This window comes from Apiospora phragmitis (genome assembly GCF_038363925.1).
Source record: "Apiospora phragmitis strain CBS 135458 chromosome Unknown utg000006l:1.0-5683423.0:1.0-5690449.0, whole genome shotgun sequence".
In the NCBI taxonomy this organism is placed as follows: Eukaryota; Fungi; Ascomycota; class Sordariomycetes; order Amphisphaeriales; family Apiosporaceae; genus Apiospora; species Apiospora phragmitis.
Window position 1 is genome coordinate 4780123 of NW_027117404.1, and position 16155 is coordinate 4796277.

The 16155-nt window shown below is 54.2% G+C and overlaps 4 protein-coding genes across 4 annotated transcripts; 1 reads left to right on the forward strand and 3 right to left on the reverse strand.

Annotated features, from left to right (window-relative positions):
• Positions 1 to 611: 611 nt before the first annotated feature.
• Positions 612 to 3393, reverse strand: PG994_006691 (transferrin receptor-like domain-containing protein; the record flags this gene model as incomplete). Its single annotated transcript, XM_066858100.1, has 2 exons — positions 612 to 812; positions 877 to 3393. 2 exons carry the CDS (start codon positions 3391 to 3393, stop codon positions 612 to 614), a joined length of 2718 nt encoding a protein of 905 aa, XP_066717369.1.
• Positions 3394 to 4311: 918 nt separating this feature from the next.
• PG994_006692 (uncharacterized protein) lies at positions 4312 to 7463 on the reverse strand (the record flags this gene model as incomplete). The annotated part of the gene is made up of 2 exons (XM_066858101.1): positions 4312 to 5203; positions 5278 to 7463. The coding sequence occupies 2 exons, from the start codon at positions 7461 to 7463 to the stop codon at positions 4312 to 4314; spliced, it is 3078 nt and encodes a 1025-aa protein (XP_066717370.1).
• A 2014-nt stretch (positions 7464 to 9477) lies between these two features.
• Positions 9478 to 11411, reverse strand: PG994_006693 (uncharacterized protein; the record flags this gene model as incomplete). The annotated part of the gene is made up of 6 exons (XM_066858102.1): positions 9478 to 9582; positions 9672 to 10018; positions 10102 to 10533; positions 10651 to 10789; positions 10917 to 11100; positions 11365 to 11411. 6 exons carry the CDS (start codon positions 11409 to 11411, stop codon positions 9478 to 9480), a joined length of 1254 nt encoding a protein of 417 aa, XP_066717371.1.
• Positions 11412 to 13579: 2168 nt separating this feature from the next.
• On the forward strand, positions 13580 to 14871 carry PG994_006694 (uncharacterized protein; the record flags this gene model as incomplete). Its single annotated transcript, XM_066858103.1, has 2 exons — positions 13580 to 13750; positions 13837 to 14871. 2 exons carry the CDS (start codon positions 13580 to 13582, stop codon positions 14869 to 14871), a joined length of 1206 nt encoding a protein of 401 aa, XP_066717372.1.
• Between the last annotated feature and the right edge of the window lie 1284 nt (positions 14872 to 16155).

Consider the following 16155-nt stretch of genomic DNA (forward strand, 5'->3'; position numbering starts at 1 on the left):
CGAAGCCCGTTTCGCTTCTTCTGGAGTTTAGGGGAAGATGGGGCACTTTCATTACAACTTAGAGTGAACCGGGTTGGGATTTCTCATTGTTGGCGATCGGGTTGAATTATTACATCCTCTTGTTCAGGATGTTTTGACGATGTTTCATGACATGTATATACTGATAATGTTTGATTTCCTTTGCGGCGCGCGACGCCGTTGAGTCTTATGTAGTATCTATATCTATAACTTGACTTTCAAGCAGTGGCCGGATGCACTTCAAATAATTGCTTTGTTTATACATCTTGAGGTCAATATGTGACGTCGAAATCCACACCAGATACCCTGGTACAAAGAAACCCATCCAAGTCGTACTCGACCCTACGTACGATGCTACACGTCAACCACTGCGTGAAGAGCAGTACCATCGAGTGTTAGATAGCCTTCTCTCTACCAACCCAGCATCAATCCGCTTTGGTAAGGAGAGTTAACATGTAATTCAACAAAAGATCAATAATTTCCCCCTATGCGCCAAGTAATGCATCTTGTCCCTCGCAAGCTTGACTACGAATGGGCCTCTTTTATACATCACACCTTCAAGAAGGAAAAGAGATAAGAGAGAGAAGGGAATACTAAGAAGGAGGCTTCTTCTCTCGGACCAGCACCTTGGCCGCCTCCGATATGATCTTCCCCGTCTTATCCGTGATATCCTGCGCCAGCTTCAAGTCGCCCGAGTCCACCGCGTCCCGGATGGCCGGGAAGTACGCCTCATCGTACCCCGACCACAACTGCGGCCCAAAGACGACGTGGACGAATTGTGTCCGATTCGGCACCTGGGTGATTGCGTATTAGTATTGTAGCAAAAAGAGAAAAAGAAAAGAAGAGTCAACGACTTACCCCACCGCCATACTCAAGGTCCAGCAAAGCCGTCTCAAAGTCGGCCAACTTCGAATTGTACGCCGTCCGCAGCCGCCCCAGCGAAGCCGGCTCCCACCCGTTCGCGTTGGTCACGTCCTCCTCCCACTTGATGGCCCACAGCTGCGCCTGCATGACCGAGTTCTCGACCTCGTCGATGGCCCGCTTGACGGGCGCGAGGTCGAGCTTGACCCCCCGGGCCTCGCACCACTTCCAGAGGTCGCCGAGGTAGCGGCCCAGCGCGCGCGCGTACGCGCCCACGTCGAACGCCAGCACGGGCCGGTCCGCGAGCTCGAGGATGAGCAACCCCAACACCTGGCCCAGCAGGCCGTGGTAGACGAAGTCCGGGTCGCCCACGCGCGTCATCCAGTCGAAGTTGTCGTAGCTCGAGTGGTAGGGGAACCGGTCGCCCTCGAAGCGGATGTCGAGCGAGCTGGTGCCCGCCATGTCCTGGAAGGCGACATAATCGCTGCCCGCCCCGAGCCCCTCGAGGCGCGCCCGCTTCTCCTCCCAGAGCATGCGCAGCGACGCGTTGCGCTCCGGGTCGTACACGCGCTCCAGCACCTTGGGCAGCACGGCCTTGAACATGGGCGAGCCGGCCGCGGCGAAGTCGGCGCCCGTCACGGCCGTGTCGAGGTTGATGTAGGCCCACGCGTCGGCGCGCAGCGCGTCGAGGTTGTTCTCGACGTACTCGGTGCTGCCGATGAGGTTGTACTCCTCCGCGTCCCAGCTCATGAACTCGATGGTCCGCAGGGGTCGCCAACCGCGGGCCAGGAGGTCGCCAAAGACGCGGGCCACCTCGAGGAACACGGCTTGGCCGCTGCCGGGATCGGTCGCGCCAAAACCCCACGCATCGCGGTGGCTGCCGATAATGATGCTCTTCTCGTTCTGCTCAATTCCCACGATCTTGCCGTAGATGTTCCAGATGGGCTGCTGCTCATTTTCATCCTGCTCGTTCTTCAGCCGGACAATCGGAGACGACGAGTTGCCCGACCACCATTCGACGTCGGGCACACCACCGCGCCAGTCGTCCGAGCACGGCTCCCCGAACCCCTGGATATGCTGCAGCAGAACCTGCGCGTCGCGCCAGGCCAGCGGAAGGCTGGGAATCTGCACTAGGCCCTTGGTTTGCTTCGGTGTCATGCGAGGCTGCCCCTTGGTGCTCGCCCAGCCGGGCGTGAGCACGTCTCCGACCACCCAGCTCATCAAGCTGACGCCGCCCCGCTGGACGCCGTCCTTCGGCATAAACCGCCCCTCCGGCGCCGTCTCGCCCTTCACGAATCCATCATCGGCAGGGTCACTGTAGATGATGCAGCCAGCAAATCCAGCAAGCTCGGCTGCCTTGATCTTCAAAGCCCGGTCGCCCTGTGTGCCGTAGTACCGTACGAGGGCGATGGCGCCCTTTGTCTCGATGCCCTTGTCCTTGAGTTTCTGGAAGTCCTCCCTGCTGCCGTAGTTGGCGTAGATGAGAGGGCCCTTGACGTCGCCCGACTTCGAATGGCCGTGGAAAGCCAAAGTTTGCCTTCCGGCGGTGGCACCGCCGGTATCGTCCTCCTCCAGCTTGGCGCCCCACTTCGCCTTCTTCCCATCCTCCGACATGATCTCGACCGCCCGGCCGTCCGGTTCCGGGTAGTTCAGATATACATAGTACTCGTCAACGCGGACGTCCTCCAGCCCGCTCTTCAGCATAGCGCTGCGGACGTCCATGGCCAATGCGAAATCGCCTTCGGTTCCCGCGATGTGAGCATAGCTGGTGAAGTGTTCCAGGGTGTCGCGCATCCGCTCCTTGCTGATGGCCATCTGCACGTGCGTCCGGACGCTCTCCGGGTCGAACATTTTGCCACCCACGCGGCGGGAGAAATTGGCGAACATGTCGCTCACGAAAATCAGATATAGGAAACCCAAAACGAGGAAAACGGCCAGCAGTCGTCCGATGAGTATAAGGAGGGCGGCGCTGTCGACGCTGATCTTTGGTAAACTCCACCTCCTCGCATTGGAACTCGTTTCCTGGTTGCCGGGTTCGGCCCTGGACTCGGTGATGCCATCGGTCTGTCGGGGGAGGCGCACAGTAAGACGCGGTAGGCGCCATCGCCACTTCCATTGGGGGAGGGAGAAGTTGATGCGTTTCCGCCATAATGACGAATTGCTGCTGGAATGGGAGCCGTTCAATGGGTCCTCGACCTCCAGCTCCTGCATCTCCCGTCGCATCTGGACATCTTCGGGCGCATCGTCGTCGTCATCGTCGCTCTGGAGGCTCCAATTCGACTCCTCATCGTCGGTCTCGACATGGGGCGGCCGGTAGCCGGCAGGTAGCCGCGGCCGTTGACCGGCGGACGAGGTTAGGAGGGACTGGGCTTCGGTTTCCGCATCGGGCCTGAAGTCGGCGGGCGAGCGCGGCGGCGGTTGCCAATCGTTAGTGGAGGCGGAGCTGTGGACGGCCTCATCGTAGGTGGGAATGGGCGGCGCCGGGGTATAGTGCGACTTGTCGTCGGAAGGCATCGTTACGAAAGGGAATAGGAAATCATGTGGTGGCGGTGTTGGTATTGCTCGTCACTCGACTCGTCCTAGGGAAACAGGCTGTGTAACGTGAACAGACTCGTGTGTCGTGGAACAACCGAATGTGGCGAGTACATGTACATGGAAAGTAGTAGTAGTAGGTGTCCTAGGTATGCAGTTGAACGAGCGATGTATGATGATTGATTACGAAGCGATAAGGAGTGAAGGGTTGGAATAGACCAAGAACAGAGTGGTTCATCGACAAAGCAGCTCATCCAGTCCAAGCCACCAGTGCAAGGGACAGCGAACTTCGAAATGTCAAAAAGTTAAGCTAGGAGGGTAGGGGTACAGCAAGTAGGTTAGGTTAGATTATTAGGTTGGCAGTCCTACGTAAACGGGGGGGATTGTCGCTCCATCGAACTTCGAATCGGCGCTGAATTGATGGATGGATCAATGGATGGAGTGAGTGTTCGTAATTACTTGGAGACCTCAGCAATCCGCACAATCAAAGCCCACGCGGCCACTTCTGACGCGGGTTCTCCATTTTCCTGTCCATTTTCAGGGCAATTCACTTGCCCAAGGCCGTTAGTCAGCGCCTGAGCACAGCCACGGGGGGATCCCTTGGCGCTGCATAACAGCGTAGCTGCAGCTGCATCCGGCTTTCCGGCACAATACGGAGTACAGTACATACATTGTCATGTTCATCTCATAGGCGTCTGTTCTTATCAAAATGCTCACTTTATCAAGCAGTACTTTGTAATTATAGATATATACGCATTGGGATGAGAGGAAATAATCATCTGTTATTATCGAACAGCTATCTAGAGGGACTTACCACACTTCAAAGCGAAACATACAAAAGTAAACTAACCCAATCCACTCTCTACCCTCCTCTTACCCTATCCAGTCCATCCCAATCCATCACCCTTTTGCGAAGGCCGTGAGGAGATACCAAATGTACTTGAACTGCGGCAGAGGAATCATGAGGTAATACCACTCGTTGGCGTACTGGGCGCGCGTCACGTGGTTGGCCGACATCCAGATGCTGGCCTTGTGGCCCTCGGCCCCCATCACGAAGAGGACGAGTACCGCCATGACGGCCACGATGATGCCCCTGTAGGTCATCTCCCAGTCTTGGTCTCCGTCTCCGGCTTGCGTCACGGGCAATCCTCCTCCTCCTCCTCCTCCTCCTCCTCCTCCTCCTCCTCCTCCTCCTCCTCCTCCTCCTCCTCCTCCTCCGCCGCCGCCGCCGCCGCCTCGCCCAAAGATGTTCGCGACATTGTTATAGATGCTGCTACGTACCGCACCGGGCACCGCCTCGGGGCTTCGCGGCGGCAGTGTGACCTCGCCCAACGTCCGGGTCGGGCCCACCGTCGCGTTCGTCGTAGTGGTGGTGGTGGTAGTCTTAGCAGCCTCAGCAGCCTTGACAGCATCAGCCCGCGCCTCGGCAGCCTTGGCAGTAGCCTCGGCAGCCTTAACAGCAGCCTCCGCAGCCTCAGCCTCAGCCTCAGCGGCAACGGTAGCGGCGTTAGCTGTCGCGAGTTCCACTTGCAGTCTGTCCACTTCCAGACGCGAGTTGTCGGCGCGCTGGTCCGCGCTTTCGTAGGCCCCCTGCCACTTAGCGGAGTCTCGTTTCGACTCCGCGAGATCCTTGGACACGGCGTTGAAGTTCACCTGCGCCTCGGCCCAGTACTTCTGGTACGTCGCGGCCAGCTCCTCCGGCGTCTTGTTGGCCATCTCCTCCTCGTCGGGAACCTCGGACAACGTCTCGAGGCTGTTGCCTTTGCCTTCGCCCCCAGCGCTGTCGACTTTTCTGAGGGACTCCACCAGCTGCTCGTTCAGGTCTTGGAGCTCCTTCATCTTTTCTTCCTGGTGCTATCCACCGACTTGAGGTGTCCCAAGGCAGCACCGTTCTCCTGGATCTGGTCTTGGAGCTCCTTTATCTTCTCGTCCTTGGTATCCTCCGCCGACTTGTCCTTTTCTAAGGCGGCATCTTGCTCTTTGAGCTGTTTCTCTAAATCTTCCTTATCGAAAGTGAGATCCTCCACATGTCTATTCTGGGTGCCCAACATCTCATTCAGCTCCCTCTTCTGTTCCAGGGCTTTATCTAGTTCGGCCTCGCACTTGCGATACTTCTCCCCAATTTCCTTTACCTCCTTTACAAGCTCTGAGTTGTCCGGCTTCGCAGCTGAAAGTTTCTCCTGTTGCTCCTTCTGTTGTTTCAGGGTCGAGCTCAGCTTGTGGTTCTCAGCCTTGAGCTTTTCATGGCTGGCCAAGAGTTTCTCGCGCTCCTTCTGAAGGTCTCCTAGTTGCTTCCCGGCGTCACCTGCGGTCGCCTTCTCGGCCTCGCTGTTCTCCAGTCGCTTCTCCTGCTCCAGCACGATTTTGTTCAGGCTCTTGTCGCTCTCCTTGAGTTCCTTGCAGCTGGCCAAGAGCTCGTTACGCTCCTTCTGGAGGGCTCCTAGTTGCTGCTGGGCGTAGCCTGCGGCGGCCTCCTTCTCGGCCTCGCTGCCCTCCAGTTGCTTCTTCTGCTCCAGCATGATTGTGTACAGGCTCTTTACGCTCTCCTGGAGTTCCTTGCTGCTAGCCTTGAGTTGGTCGCGCTCCTGCTCGAGATCCGCCAGCTTCTTCGCGGCGTCTCCGTCGCCCTTCGTCTTGCTGGTCTCCTTGGCTTTGACGACCTCATCGTGCTTCTTGACGAGCTCCTGGTGCTTCTCTTGGATGCTGATGGCATGCTCCTGGTGCTTTTTAGCGTCCTGCTTCGCGGCGGCGATCTCATCGTGGAGGTTCTTCATAATGGCCTTCGACGCGTTGGTCTGCTCGCGTTCCCTCGACATATCCTTGGTCAACTCGTCCATCTTGCTCTTCCCGGCGGCTATCTCGGCCTTGAGATCGATGATCCCCTTCTTGTCCTTCTCGGCTTGCTCGCTTAGATTCTTGATGGTTTTCAGGTTCTCGGCGTCCTGCCAGTCGCTGCGAGCTTCGGCCGCCTTTTCCTCCAACCTCGTCGCTTTCTCTTCAGCCTGCTCCCAGGCCTGATTGGCGTTAGTCAAGCTCTCCTTCTTGTCCTCAAGCTCTTCTTTTAGTTCCACGATCTTCTTCTTTGCCTGGCCAAGCTCGGTATTCGTTTTGTCCAAGTCCTTCTTCTGCTTGTCTAGTCTCGACTCGAGGTCCTTCGCTTGTCCTTGTGCTGACCCGCGCCCTTTATCTAGATTTTTAGTCTTTTCTTTCTCCGCTGCAAGCTCATCTTGTAGCTTCCCGCGCTCCTGCTCAAGGGTGGCGATCTGATTCCAGTCTTCGTTCCTGCTCTCAGTTATACGGTCAATTTTTGCCTTCAATTCCCCAAGTTCCGCGACTTCGTCGTCCTTTGCTGTCAGTCGTTCCTTCAGATCATTGACATCGCCCACGAGCTTTTGGCTGTCTTTCTTGAGCTTCGCGTTGTCCTCCTGCAATTCCTTATCCTCCTTCCCCTTCCCCTTGGATTGTTTCTTGAGCTGCGCCAGCTCCTTATCCTTCTTCTGCGCCTGGTCGTTGAGGACGGCGCATTGCTGGATCGCCATGGCCGCCGCCTCAGCCGAGGCGTCCTTGTACTGCTTGAACTCCTTCTTCTTGAGGATGACGTCGAGCTCATTGTTGAACTTCTCCTCGAAGGTGCCGAGGAATTTGTCTTTGCCGGGCGGCTTCTTGTTGGCGAGCGACGGGAGCACGGCGTGCTCGTAGAAGGTCATGTGGATGATGCCCGTCATGGTCGCCTTCAGGTCCGTCAGCCCCTTGTTCTTCAGATGCTTGCGCACGTCGGCCATCGGCTTGAGGCGGCCCTCGAAGGCCTTCCAGAACTCCTGCGTGAACTTGGTCTGGTCCTGGTCCAGCTCGGGCTCTTTCAAGAGCTTCTCCACGATGTCGGTGCCGGCCTTTCTCAGCTCCGCCACCGTCCCGGCGAGCTTGTCGTCCTTCCTCTCCAATATAGTTTTGGCGACTTCTTTCTTGAATAGGTCCATGTAGGTCTTGTTTTCAAGATTATACTCGGCCCCCTCCCCGCCGGACGAACCGGCCCCATCCGGTGATGTGGACATGGTAAATGGGACGCTGTTTTCTTATTTCTTGAGGCTGGTAAAATTTATACATAAACGATATAGGGACACAGAAGAGATATGCAAGTGTTCGACTATGGCTACTTGGGTTATGCCAAAACGGATTTCCTGGTCACGAAGGTGATGGAGAAAACCTAGAACTCAATTGCACACTGCGCATTTGCAATAAGTTCACCTCGATGGGCCCCTTGTTGAAAGGCCACGAGGAAACCTTTGTTGGTCGAGTTGTAGCTGTATGCGGAAGTAGGAGGTGGTTTTCATTGTCAGGGGTTTCTTTCGGATGGGTGCACAAAACGCCGAGGCTGTATAATGAGAGGATCATCGTCAATCGAATCCACACCCAGCGAAGCGCTGAACGCAACTCCGACAAAGATGGTTCTGAGTCAAGTCTTTTGTCGCCCGGTTACGAAAACGTAGAAGCTGCCTCACCAACGTTTCGAGACAGAGCATTCCGTCGTGTAGCGGCCCCCCTTTTCGGCACTAAACACCACTTTATGCCAAATATGGGTAAGTATGTGAGGAATGCCAGGATCTTTAAAAGAAACATAAGTGTGGGTGTTTTAATGATTAAGTGATAAGAGAAAAGATAGAGAGTTGAACTTGTCTTTCCATGGGAGGATTGTGGAATGCTCCGAAATTAACCACGAGATGGGCACGCAGGAGCTTGGGAAACTCGAGGGGATAATTATGAATGAGGTTTCTTTGCTCATCATATCAGACCTAACTGTTTTCGTATCCAAGAAGTCAGTGTTCATAATCTGACATTGCAAACATACCCGACAATTATTCCATATTAAACCACGTTTTCCCGCATCTCAGCACCATTAGCCCCTTTTATCGCTTATGACCAGCCAGTAACCTAAAACCAGAGCACAAGGTAAATACTTAATCTATCAAAATAGGCAGCAAAGGACAGATGAGTAAAATCCTTCTGTGGCGGGTGACAGGTGGGCAGCAAAGTACAAACAGTCCAGAACCGACCTCCCGGTCATGCTTCAGAACACACATGGCCAATCTGTGTATTCTGGCCTCTATCCCTCACCCCTATTAGTCATGGATCTGGCGATGGATGGTACACCTAATGACCTGGTATTAGCGTAGAAAAAAATTGATGAGTTCGCCTGTTACTACCCTTTCTTGGTAGCAGTCAATACAGTCATTTGGCGAATCTCTTATGGTATTATATGGTGAAATATAGTATGTTACGGAATCTATTATACGGCGAGTATTTTACTTTTTGGTATTGAAAACACACTGCCCATACGCCTGCTGCGGTACGGGAATCAACGTAGGGTGTGCATCGGCACTCCCTGGCTCGGCTGCTTCAGCTGAGCAGAACGCGGCCTACTATTAAGGGAAACTGCATCGTCTGGCTTTAATTGAACGTATAAGTTTATGGAAGTGAGTGTGTATTTCTGATCATTCTGTACTACATCGAACTTTGGTGTCAATGGGGACTTATATCCCGCGAAAGCACATGCGGCGGTATTACCTAATCCTGGCTTCCCTGCCCTGCTTCAGTATGTGATAGATCTATTTCCGGATTTAAGCAGTGCCTATGCATGCCAGCATTGCATATAACCGTTGCAGCTGTAAATTCCCCCTCGCCTCTCTCCTGTCTTCTAGTTTACAAAGCGGCACGGTAGATGGCAAATTACCCCTTATTTTTAATGATAGGTGAATATACGATTTGCCAACAGCGAGCTTCATGTTGCGCAATTACTCTGTTTGCATATATACCTACACAAGGGGTATCCCCTTTTTGTTGTTTTATTTGTCCTAGTAGCTAGCACCATCTGAGACTTGACCTTTTATGTCGAAATATCTGCATTATTCTATTTCGGCGCTGATATTCCAGTGATTTCGTTCATACATAAACATGATACAAGATAGTACATTGTGTATATAATAGTGTTCTTCTTTCTTTCCCTTTTTTTAGTTCCGCGTGAGACTGGCGCTCGCGCTCTTGTGCTTCTTCTTCTTCTTCCCGTCCCTTTCATCGGACTCGGAGACGATGTTGGGGGTTGCCGGAATGTCGGGCCCAAAGGGGGAACCGCGTCATGCGCTTGGTCTGCGACTCGGCGTCCCACTCCATGTTGACCTGCAGGGTGCGCCAGATGCCCTTCCGCGAGCTGTGCGAGTCGGCGTCGTAGTCTCCCCCTCCGCGTCGCCCGCTGCTCGCGTGCCTACCCTGCCGACGCCGCCGTCGCGGCTCTTGATATCCCGATTTCCCATCTCCTCAAGCACCAGCGCCTCCTGGTCCTGGTCGTTGCGCGGATCGTAGTCCAGCACCGAGTCGTCGAGTCGCCTGTGGTGGTTCTTGTTGCGGCTGCGGCTGTTGGAAAAGAAGGTGCTGTTGCTGAGCTTCGAGCCGCCGGACGTTCCGCCGCTGAGGCCGTTGGAGCCCGAGGCGCCGGACGACTTCTCGCCATTCCAGACCTTGTGGAAGAAGGGCCGCAGGGTCGGGATGCAGGCGGCCACGATGACGACGTTCTGCTCGATGAGGCCCCAGATGACGAGGGGCACGACGTCGAAGACTGCGAGAAGAAGATTTACGTGTTAGTTAAAACTGTTTTTGTTTTTTGTTTTTGATAGAAAGCTCAGGGGGTGGGTTGCTCACGTGGATCAGTCTGGTCGTTAAAGAGGCTGAGGTAGGTCGCCTTGACGACGGTCACGATGGCCGAGAGCAGCGTGAGGCCCATCATGATGCAGACGCCGACCTTGGTGTTGGTGCGCATCTGGAGCTTCCAGAAGGTGGTGATGGGGACGATGGCCAGGACGATGTCGGTCAGGGTGGTGTAGGCCGAGAGGAAGTAGGAAAAGTCGTTCAGCACGTCCGGGCTCCAGCAGGATCCCGGCAGCTGCTTATTCCACACTTTTTCCGTCGGCGTGCACTGCTTGAAGACGATGATGACCGAGATCAGGGCCAGGACAACCTGGACGATGACCATGGCGTACAGGGCGCGCGCCCGGGCCGGCCAGGGGTCGAGCAGCCTCACCACCAGGATGGCGATGGAGATGTTGGGGAAACTGAAGGCGCCGATGTTGAAAGCTGGGCAGATACAAAACACATTCCCTTGTCAGCAGCTCTTTCTTTGCAATTCCTTGACGAGTTGCCCAATGTGGTAGGTTGTGCCCGGGAAGGGAGTGTTGAGAATCATAAACTTACAATAGCCTAGCTGTTGCCACATGGCAGTGCTGACCAGACGTTCTGGTCCATCGGGTTCCATTGCCACCGCTATCGTATGCCGGCCGAACCCCAGGGTCACAGAATACGACACGAAAGCGGAAGCAATTATGCTGAGGGCCTAATGATCGTGTTACGTGAGCAAATGTGACAAGTTTGTACAAACTTTATCCTCCGCCAACGTGTTTGTCTTTCTTTTCTTCTTTGTTTCTCAGGGTGATTATCAATAGGGGGTAGAATCCTCTTACCATCGACAGGAAAATGAAGAAGTCATCCCATCCAACCACTTTCGTGATGTGAGCCCGGGTGAAGAGTTTGAAGGACACGACGGTGATGGCGACGCCCGTGCAGATCCAGGCGACGAGGTTGATCTCGAGCTGCCGATTCTCGCTGAAGTCGACGTCGGCCTTGAAAGGCAGCGGCGGCGGTGAGCTGCCGGGGGTGGCGGTCCCGACATTGTCGAGTTACGGCTCCAAGGGGGGGAGGGGGGTTGTGGAGGTGGTGCGTAACAATCGAGGAAACAGAGCGAATGGGGAATCTTGGGCGGAGGGAAGGGTAGACTTCCTACTAGCTTCGCCCACACACGAGATGTGCGTGGTGCATCAGGTCTCACAAAGGGGATCCAGCTCGTTCTTATTGCATGAAGTCTAAAACATGCCGTGGGCCACATGCGAGAGTGAGATCTGACGAACTTACAATAATGAGGTATTGAAACCGGAAACCCCCTTTCGCCAATCTTGCATGAGTAAGTAAAGTTCCCGTATATGGTGGCAGGTAAAGACACGATCGGACGATGATTCATGGCCATGTCGCAACCGGATGTGTTTACCATGTTACGGTCGAGGGAAAGATTGAGTCTGGGTTTTCTACAGCGTTGCAGCAAACGATAGATCGGTTAGAAGGGACCCTGTTCTGTTGAGATCGATCCGGCCAAGACCTGCCAACTTGCTCCCTCATCGGTGTTTGAAACCCTTGCGTCCATGTCTGCCTGTACTCTACACTAGGATCCGTGAAAGTTTGTTATTCGACGGATACCGTTTCGGACTTCAGATGAAGTATCGACAGGCCATATTTGTGTAGGGAGTACATCGCCGGCCCATTTGAAACATAAAAAACAGAGAGGAATACCACCGTAAAAGATATGCAGCTGTTATACGTTTCAGTACGATAGAGGTATTGCAGACGCATGGAATGAATACCTGTACCAGGGCGGACAAAAGCGTGCCCAAAATTATCACTACGACTAGACCAATCAGATGTTGTTGAAGACGAGGTCAGAGGGATCCGAGGATGGCGTCTCCTCCCTTTTCCCCACTTCTTCAGGATATGAGCCAGGGGGAACCCGCGCATCAACCCGGCCGCTGGTCCCCGGGGTTTGCATGGTGAACGAGATTTAGTATAACGGGGGAGGGAGGGTTTGACCAAGCTGGCTTATCCTACAACCGGGTAAGAAGAAAAAAACCAAAAAACCTTTTTCCTACAAGGCAGATGAGATTACCCAACGGAGTACAGGGAGCATTGATGTAATTCTAATCGCTCCCTAAACATACGCTAAGCCCTAGTGACGAGATGAGATCGGCGTACGTATTACTGTATAGAGATGACGATTGGGGACTAGTCCGGCCCGTTACTGCACCAGAGGTGTTGGTTGAGCTCTCTGGTACTGCTCTAGGCGATGCACGTTGGTTGTTGGTCGTTCGACTAAAGCTCGGCGGCCCACCCACATCCACCGGTTGGCCGGAACGATTCCTTGGCGCAGGGGAAGCAGAAGGAGGAGTGGGCCGGGTAGCTCTAGGGCTGCAACGGCAGCGAGGTCGACGATGGTCCTAATACCTGGATTGCCCATGAAACAGGAAGCAGATAAATTTTTCTTTCATACATATAATACTATGTAGTATTACCCTACTAATATCCAATATAGCTACACGAATATGTATGCGGTACTTATACTGTACCATACGTCGACAGGCGATCCAGGCCACCGGGAACGCAATCTGGCCACCCAAGTGGACCTTGCACGAGTCGGTCGGTAACAAGCGAATGCAGCCCAGCAACATATACCCTGTGACACTAATTTGGCGTCGCCCGCACGGCCAAGGATCATCCATAGTATGGGGACATCATGGACGGACCCCCTCACATACATACGCACCGATAGGGCACGAAAGAAGTCGGGGTTTCCCTTTCCATTTGCACTTTGTCTGTGTACGTGTAAGTGGTTGCTTTAATAACGATCTTGAGCTGCTACCGCCTACGGACAGGTTCATCCTTACATCATTGCTGCTTTGGACACCTTTTCCCAGGGGGCTCATATAAAGTTATTCTGCGTTCCCGATACTGTACCTGCTGAATAGCACTAATGCAGCGGTCACCTATATACTACATACAGCTTATCATAGTCACATTACTGTCTTAAACATGCAGGAAATGTCCCTTCATGTACGTGCGGTGCGGTGCGGTATGCAAAGCACCCGGTCCCTGTCACCTAACCCCCTGCGCATTTCAGGTTATCGTACTGTATCGCTCTTTTCCTGCTGCGATCCCCCCGGGGCAGCAGCCCGGAGATCCTCCTTTGATGGTCTCTTCGGCGGAGGTGGGGTTATGGCCCATCCCTCCAGGGATAGAGGGGCTGATACAAGCACAAACGCAAGCACACACACAGAGAGGAGGTCCTCTCTGGCACATTAATTCCAGATTGCTGCAGAAACAGGGCGACCAGTAGATCGAAAAGCGATCTCGAAAGGGGAGAGATACAGCCCTTATATTAACTAAGAATTGCACTTGGCGGGCGTCGGAGCTACTTGTATGCAAGCAGCCACGAAGTGACACGATTCAGGATTGACTTCCGTGTCTGTACATCATTACATTGCAGCATAACAACCGACGAACTAACCAACCGCAACCGAGAATAATGAGTTCACCGTCCGTTCCCGCGCTGCTCGAGCGCATCGCCGCGGCCGGCAAAGCCTACGAGCACAACCAGGAGTCCGGCTCGCGCGAGGACCTCATCGACCTGAGCCAGTCCCTCGTGGCCGCCCTCGAGATCCCCAGTGAATTCATCCAGCGCAGCTTCTGGTCTGAGGTAAGTAATAATAAACACCAGCTAGTGCTTTTTGTACTTATTGTATCATGCAACCGAGAACACTGTGCTAATACAACCCACAATAGCCCGCCAAATCCGCTCACATCCGCCTAGCCGTCGACGTCGAGCTCTTCCAGCACCTCCGCGACGCTGGTGCCGCGGGCCTCAGCCCAGCGGCCCTAGCCTCCAAGACGGGCCTCGACGCGCCGCTGCTCCAGCGCATCCTGCGGCACCTGGCCGCGACCAAAGTCGTCGCCTTCCGCGCCGGCCGGTGGTGCGGCACACCCCTGAGCGACGGCCTCGCCGAGCAGAGGTACCAGCACAGCGTCGCGTTCTGCTACGACGTCGCGCGGCCCTCCTTCGCCGGCTTCCCGGCCTACTTCCGGGCCACGGGCTACCGGCAACCGACGTCGCTGACCGACGGGCCCTTCCAGACCGCCCACAAGACCAAGTTGCCCTTCTTCGACTGGCTCGTCGCGACGCCGCCGCACCTCGCCCACTTCGACTCCTTCATGTCGGCGTACCGCGCGGGGAAGCCCAACTGGTGGGACTTCTACCCCGTGGTGGAGCGGCTGGCGGCCGGGTTCGATCCCCAAACCCACGGCGACGTGCTGCTTGTCGACGTTGGTGGTGGCCGGGGTCATGATTTGGCACATTTCGCCCAAGTTCACGGCTCCCACCCGGGCCGTCTGGTCCTGCAAGACCGCGAGCCCGTCATCGCGACAGCCGGGCAGAGCGACCGGTTCGAGGCGCAAGCGCACGACTTCTTCACGCCGCAGCCCGTCGCGGGGGCGCGCGCGTACGCTCTGCACTCGATCCTGCACGACTGGGACGACGCGGAGGGCGTGCGGATCCTCGAGAACCTGAAGCCCGCGCTCAAGCGGGGGGTACTCGCGCGTCCTGCTCAACGAGATCGTGCTGTCCGAGGACAAGCCGACGCTGGCCGCGACGTCCATGGACATGATGATGCTGGCGCACTTCGCGGTGCGGGAGCGCACCGAGCGGGACTGGCGCGCCATCGTCGAGCGCGCGGGCTTGCGGGTGGTGGCGATTTACAGCTACCCGGGCGTGGCGGAGAGTGTCATCGAGGCGGAGTTGGCTTAGAGCAGATAGATAGATAGAAACTTTGGAGTTGTGTGTGTTTGATTGCCTAGAAGAATGTTTAATAATAATAACATCTCCTCGCCTATTGGAAAGTGACTTGTTAGTCATGCCACATGGTCCTACTTTTAGGAGGTAATATGGTTGGTACATTCATGGACTTTGCCGAGGATTAGTTCCGTACGGGAGCCATTACGTCGACGCAAATGGCTCCTAAAGTGACGATGAACCTCGCTCGTTCTGCAGTAGTCTAACACACCACGGCTACGCTCCCGACGTCGTAAAGTTATTCGTCGTGTGCCGCGTCTGTAGTGATACTACAAAGCTAGACGCCACTGACTGCTGGCGGGAACGATGACACATCCCGGAGTCAGTGTGCACCACTCGCCGATAATCCTAAGCAGTAGCTGTTGCAACACGCATTGTCCCCCCTTTCCTATCATAGTCAACGAGGAAGTCACGGTCCAACAGCTGCTGAAGCCCACCCGCCCAGCTCAACCTCGAAATCCCTGTTCCGGGTGGCGAAACGGCTAACGAAAAGCAGAACCGGATACCCTCCCGAAAGTCGTCGGGCGCAGTGCCGTTGCCCTGATTCTCTCCAGATCAAGGTTGAACAGCACCCGGGGCCCAAGTCCTGTTTAGCTGTGCCTAATAATTACGTCAATCAGAACTAACAATAGAAAGTCTCGAGTCAGGCTCGAGTCACCAGGGCGCGTTTCATCTGAGCTGATTAACATAATATAAACAATAGACTTCAGCGACGCGTTTCAAAACCACCCTCGGCAATCAGCTACATTTCTAGATCAAGAGAACGCTCGGGCTCTAAAGCTTTATCTAATCAGATCACTAAAAACGGCTGACTGGCGATAATATATGACTCATAAGCTGCTAACTAAGTAGCTGAAAAGGGGCTGATTAGGGTGTAACCGACAGCATTGGTGCCTGGTGTATTAAGATAGGGACAGGATTTAATAACATCACTTACCTACAGTTTCTTAATCGATTTAGTTAGCGTCTTTATATGGTGATAAGAGTAGGATAGGATAATAAAAAGGCCACAAAGGCGGTAAGGGGTTCGAGCTCGAGAGAAAGCGTGCTTTAAGGGAAAGAAAGCGGATTAATTATATCGAGAGTGTATAACTCAAAGGATAAATCGAATTAAATAAACCGTAGTAGCCTTTAAGCTTAATCTTAAGTTAATAAGTAAAAGGCCGAGTAGAGCTTAGTATATTAAAATAAAAATAAAATATAATAATAAATAAATATTTTAAAGTTTTTTAAATAACTTATTAATTATTAACTTA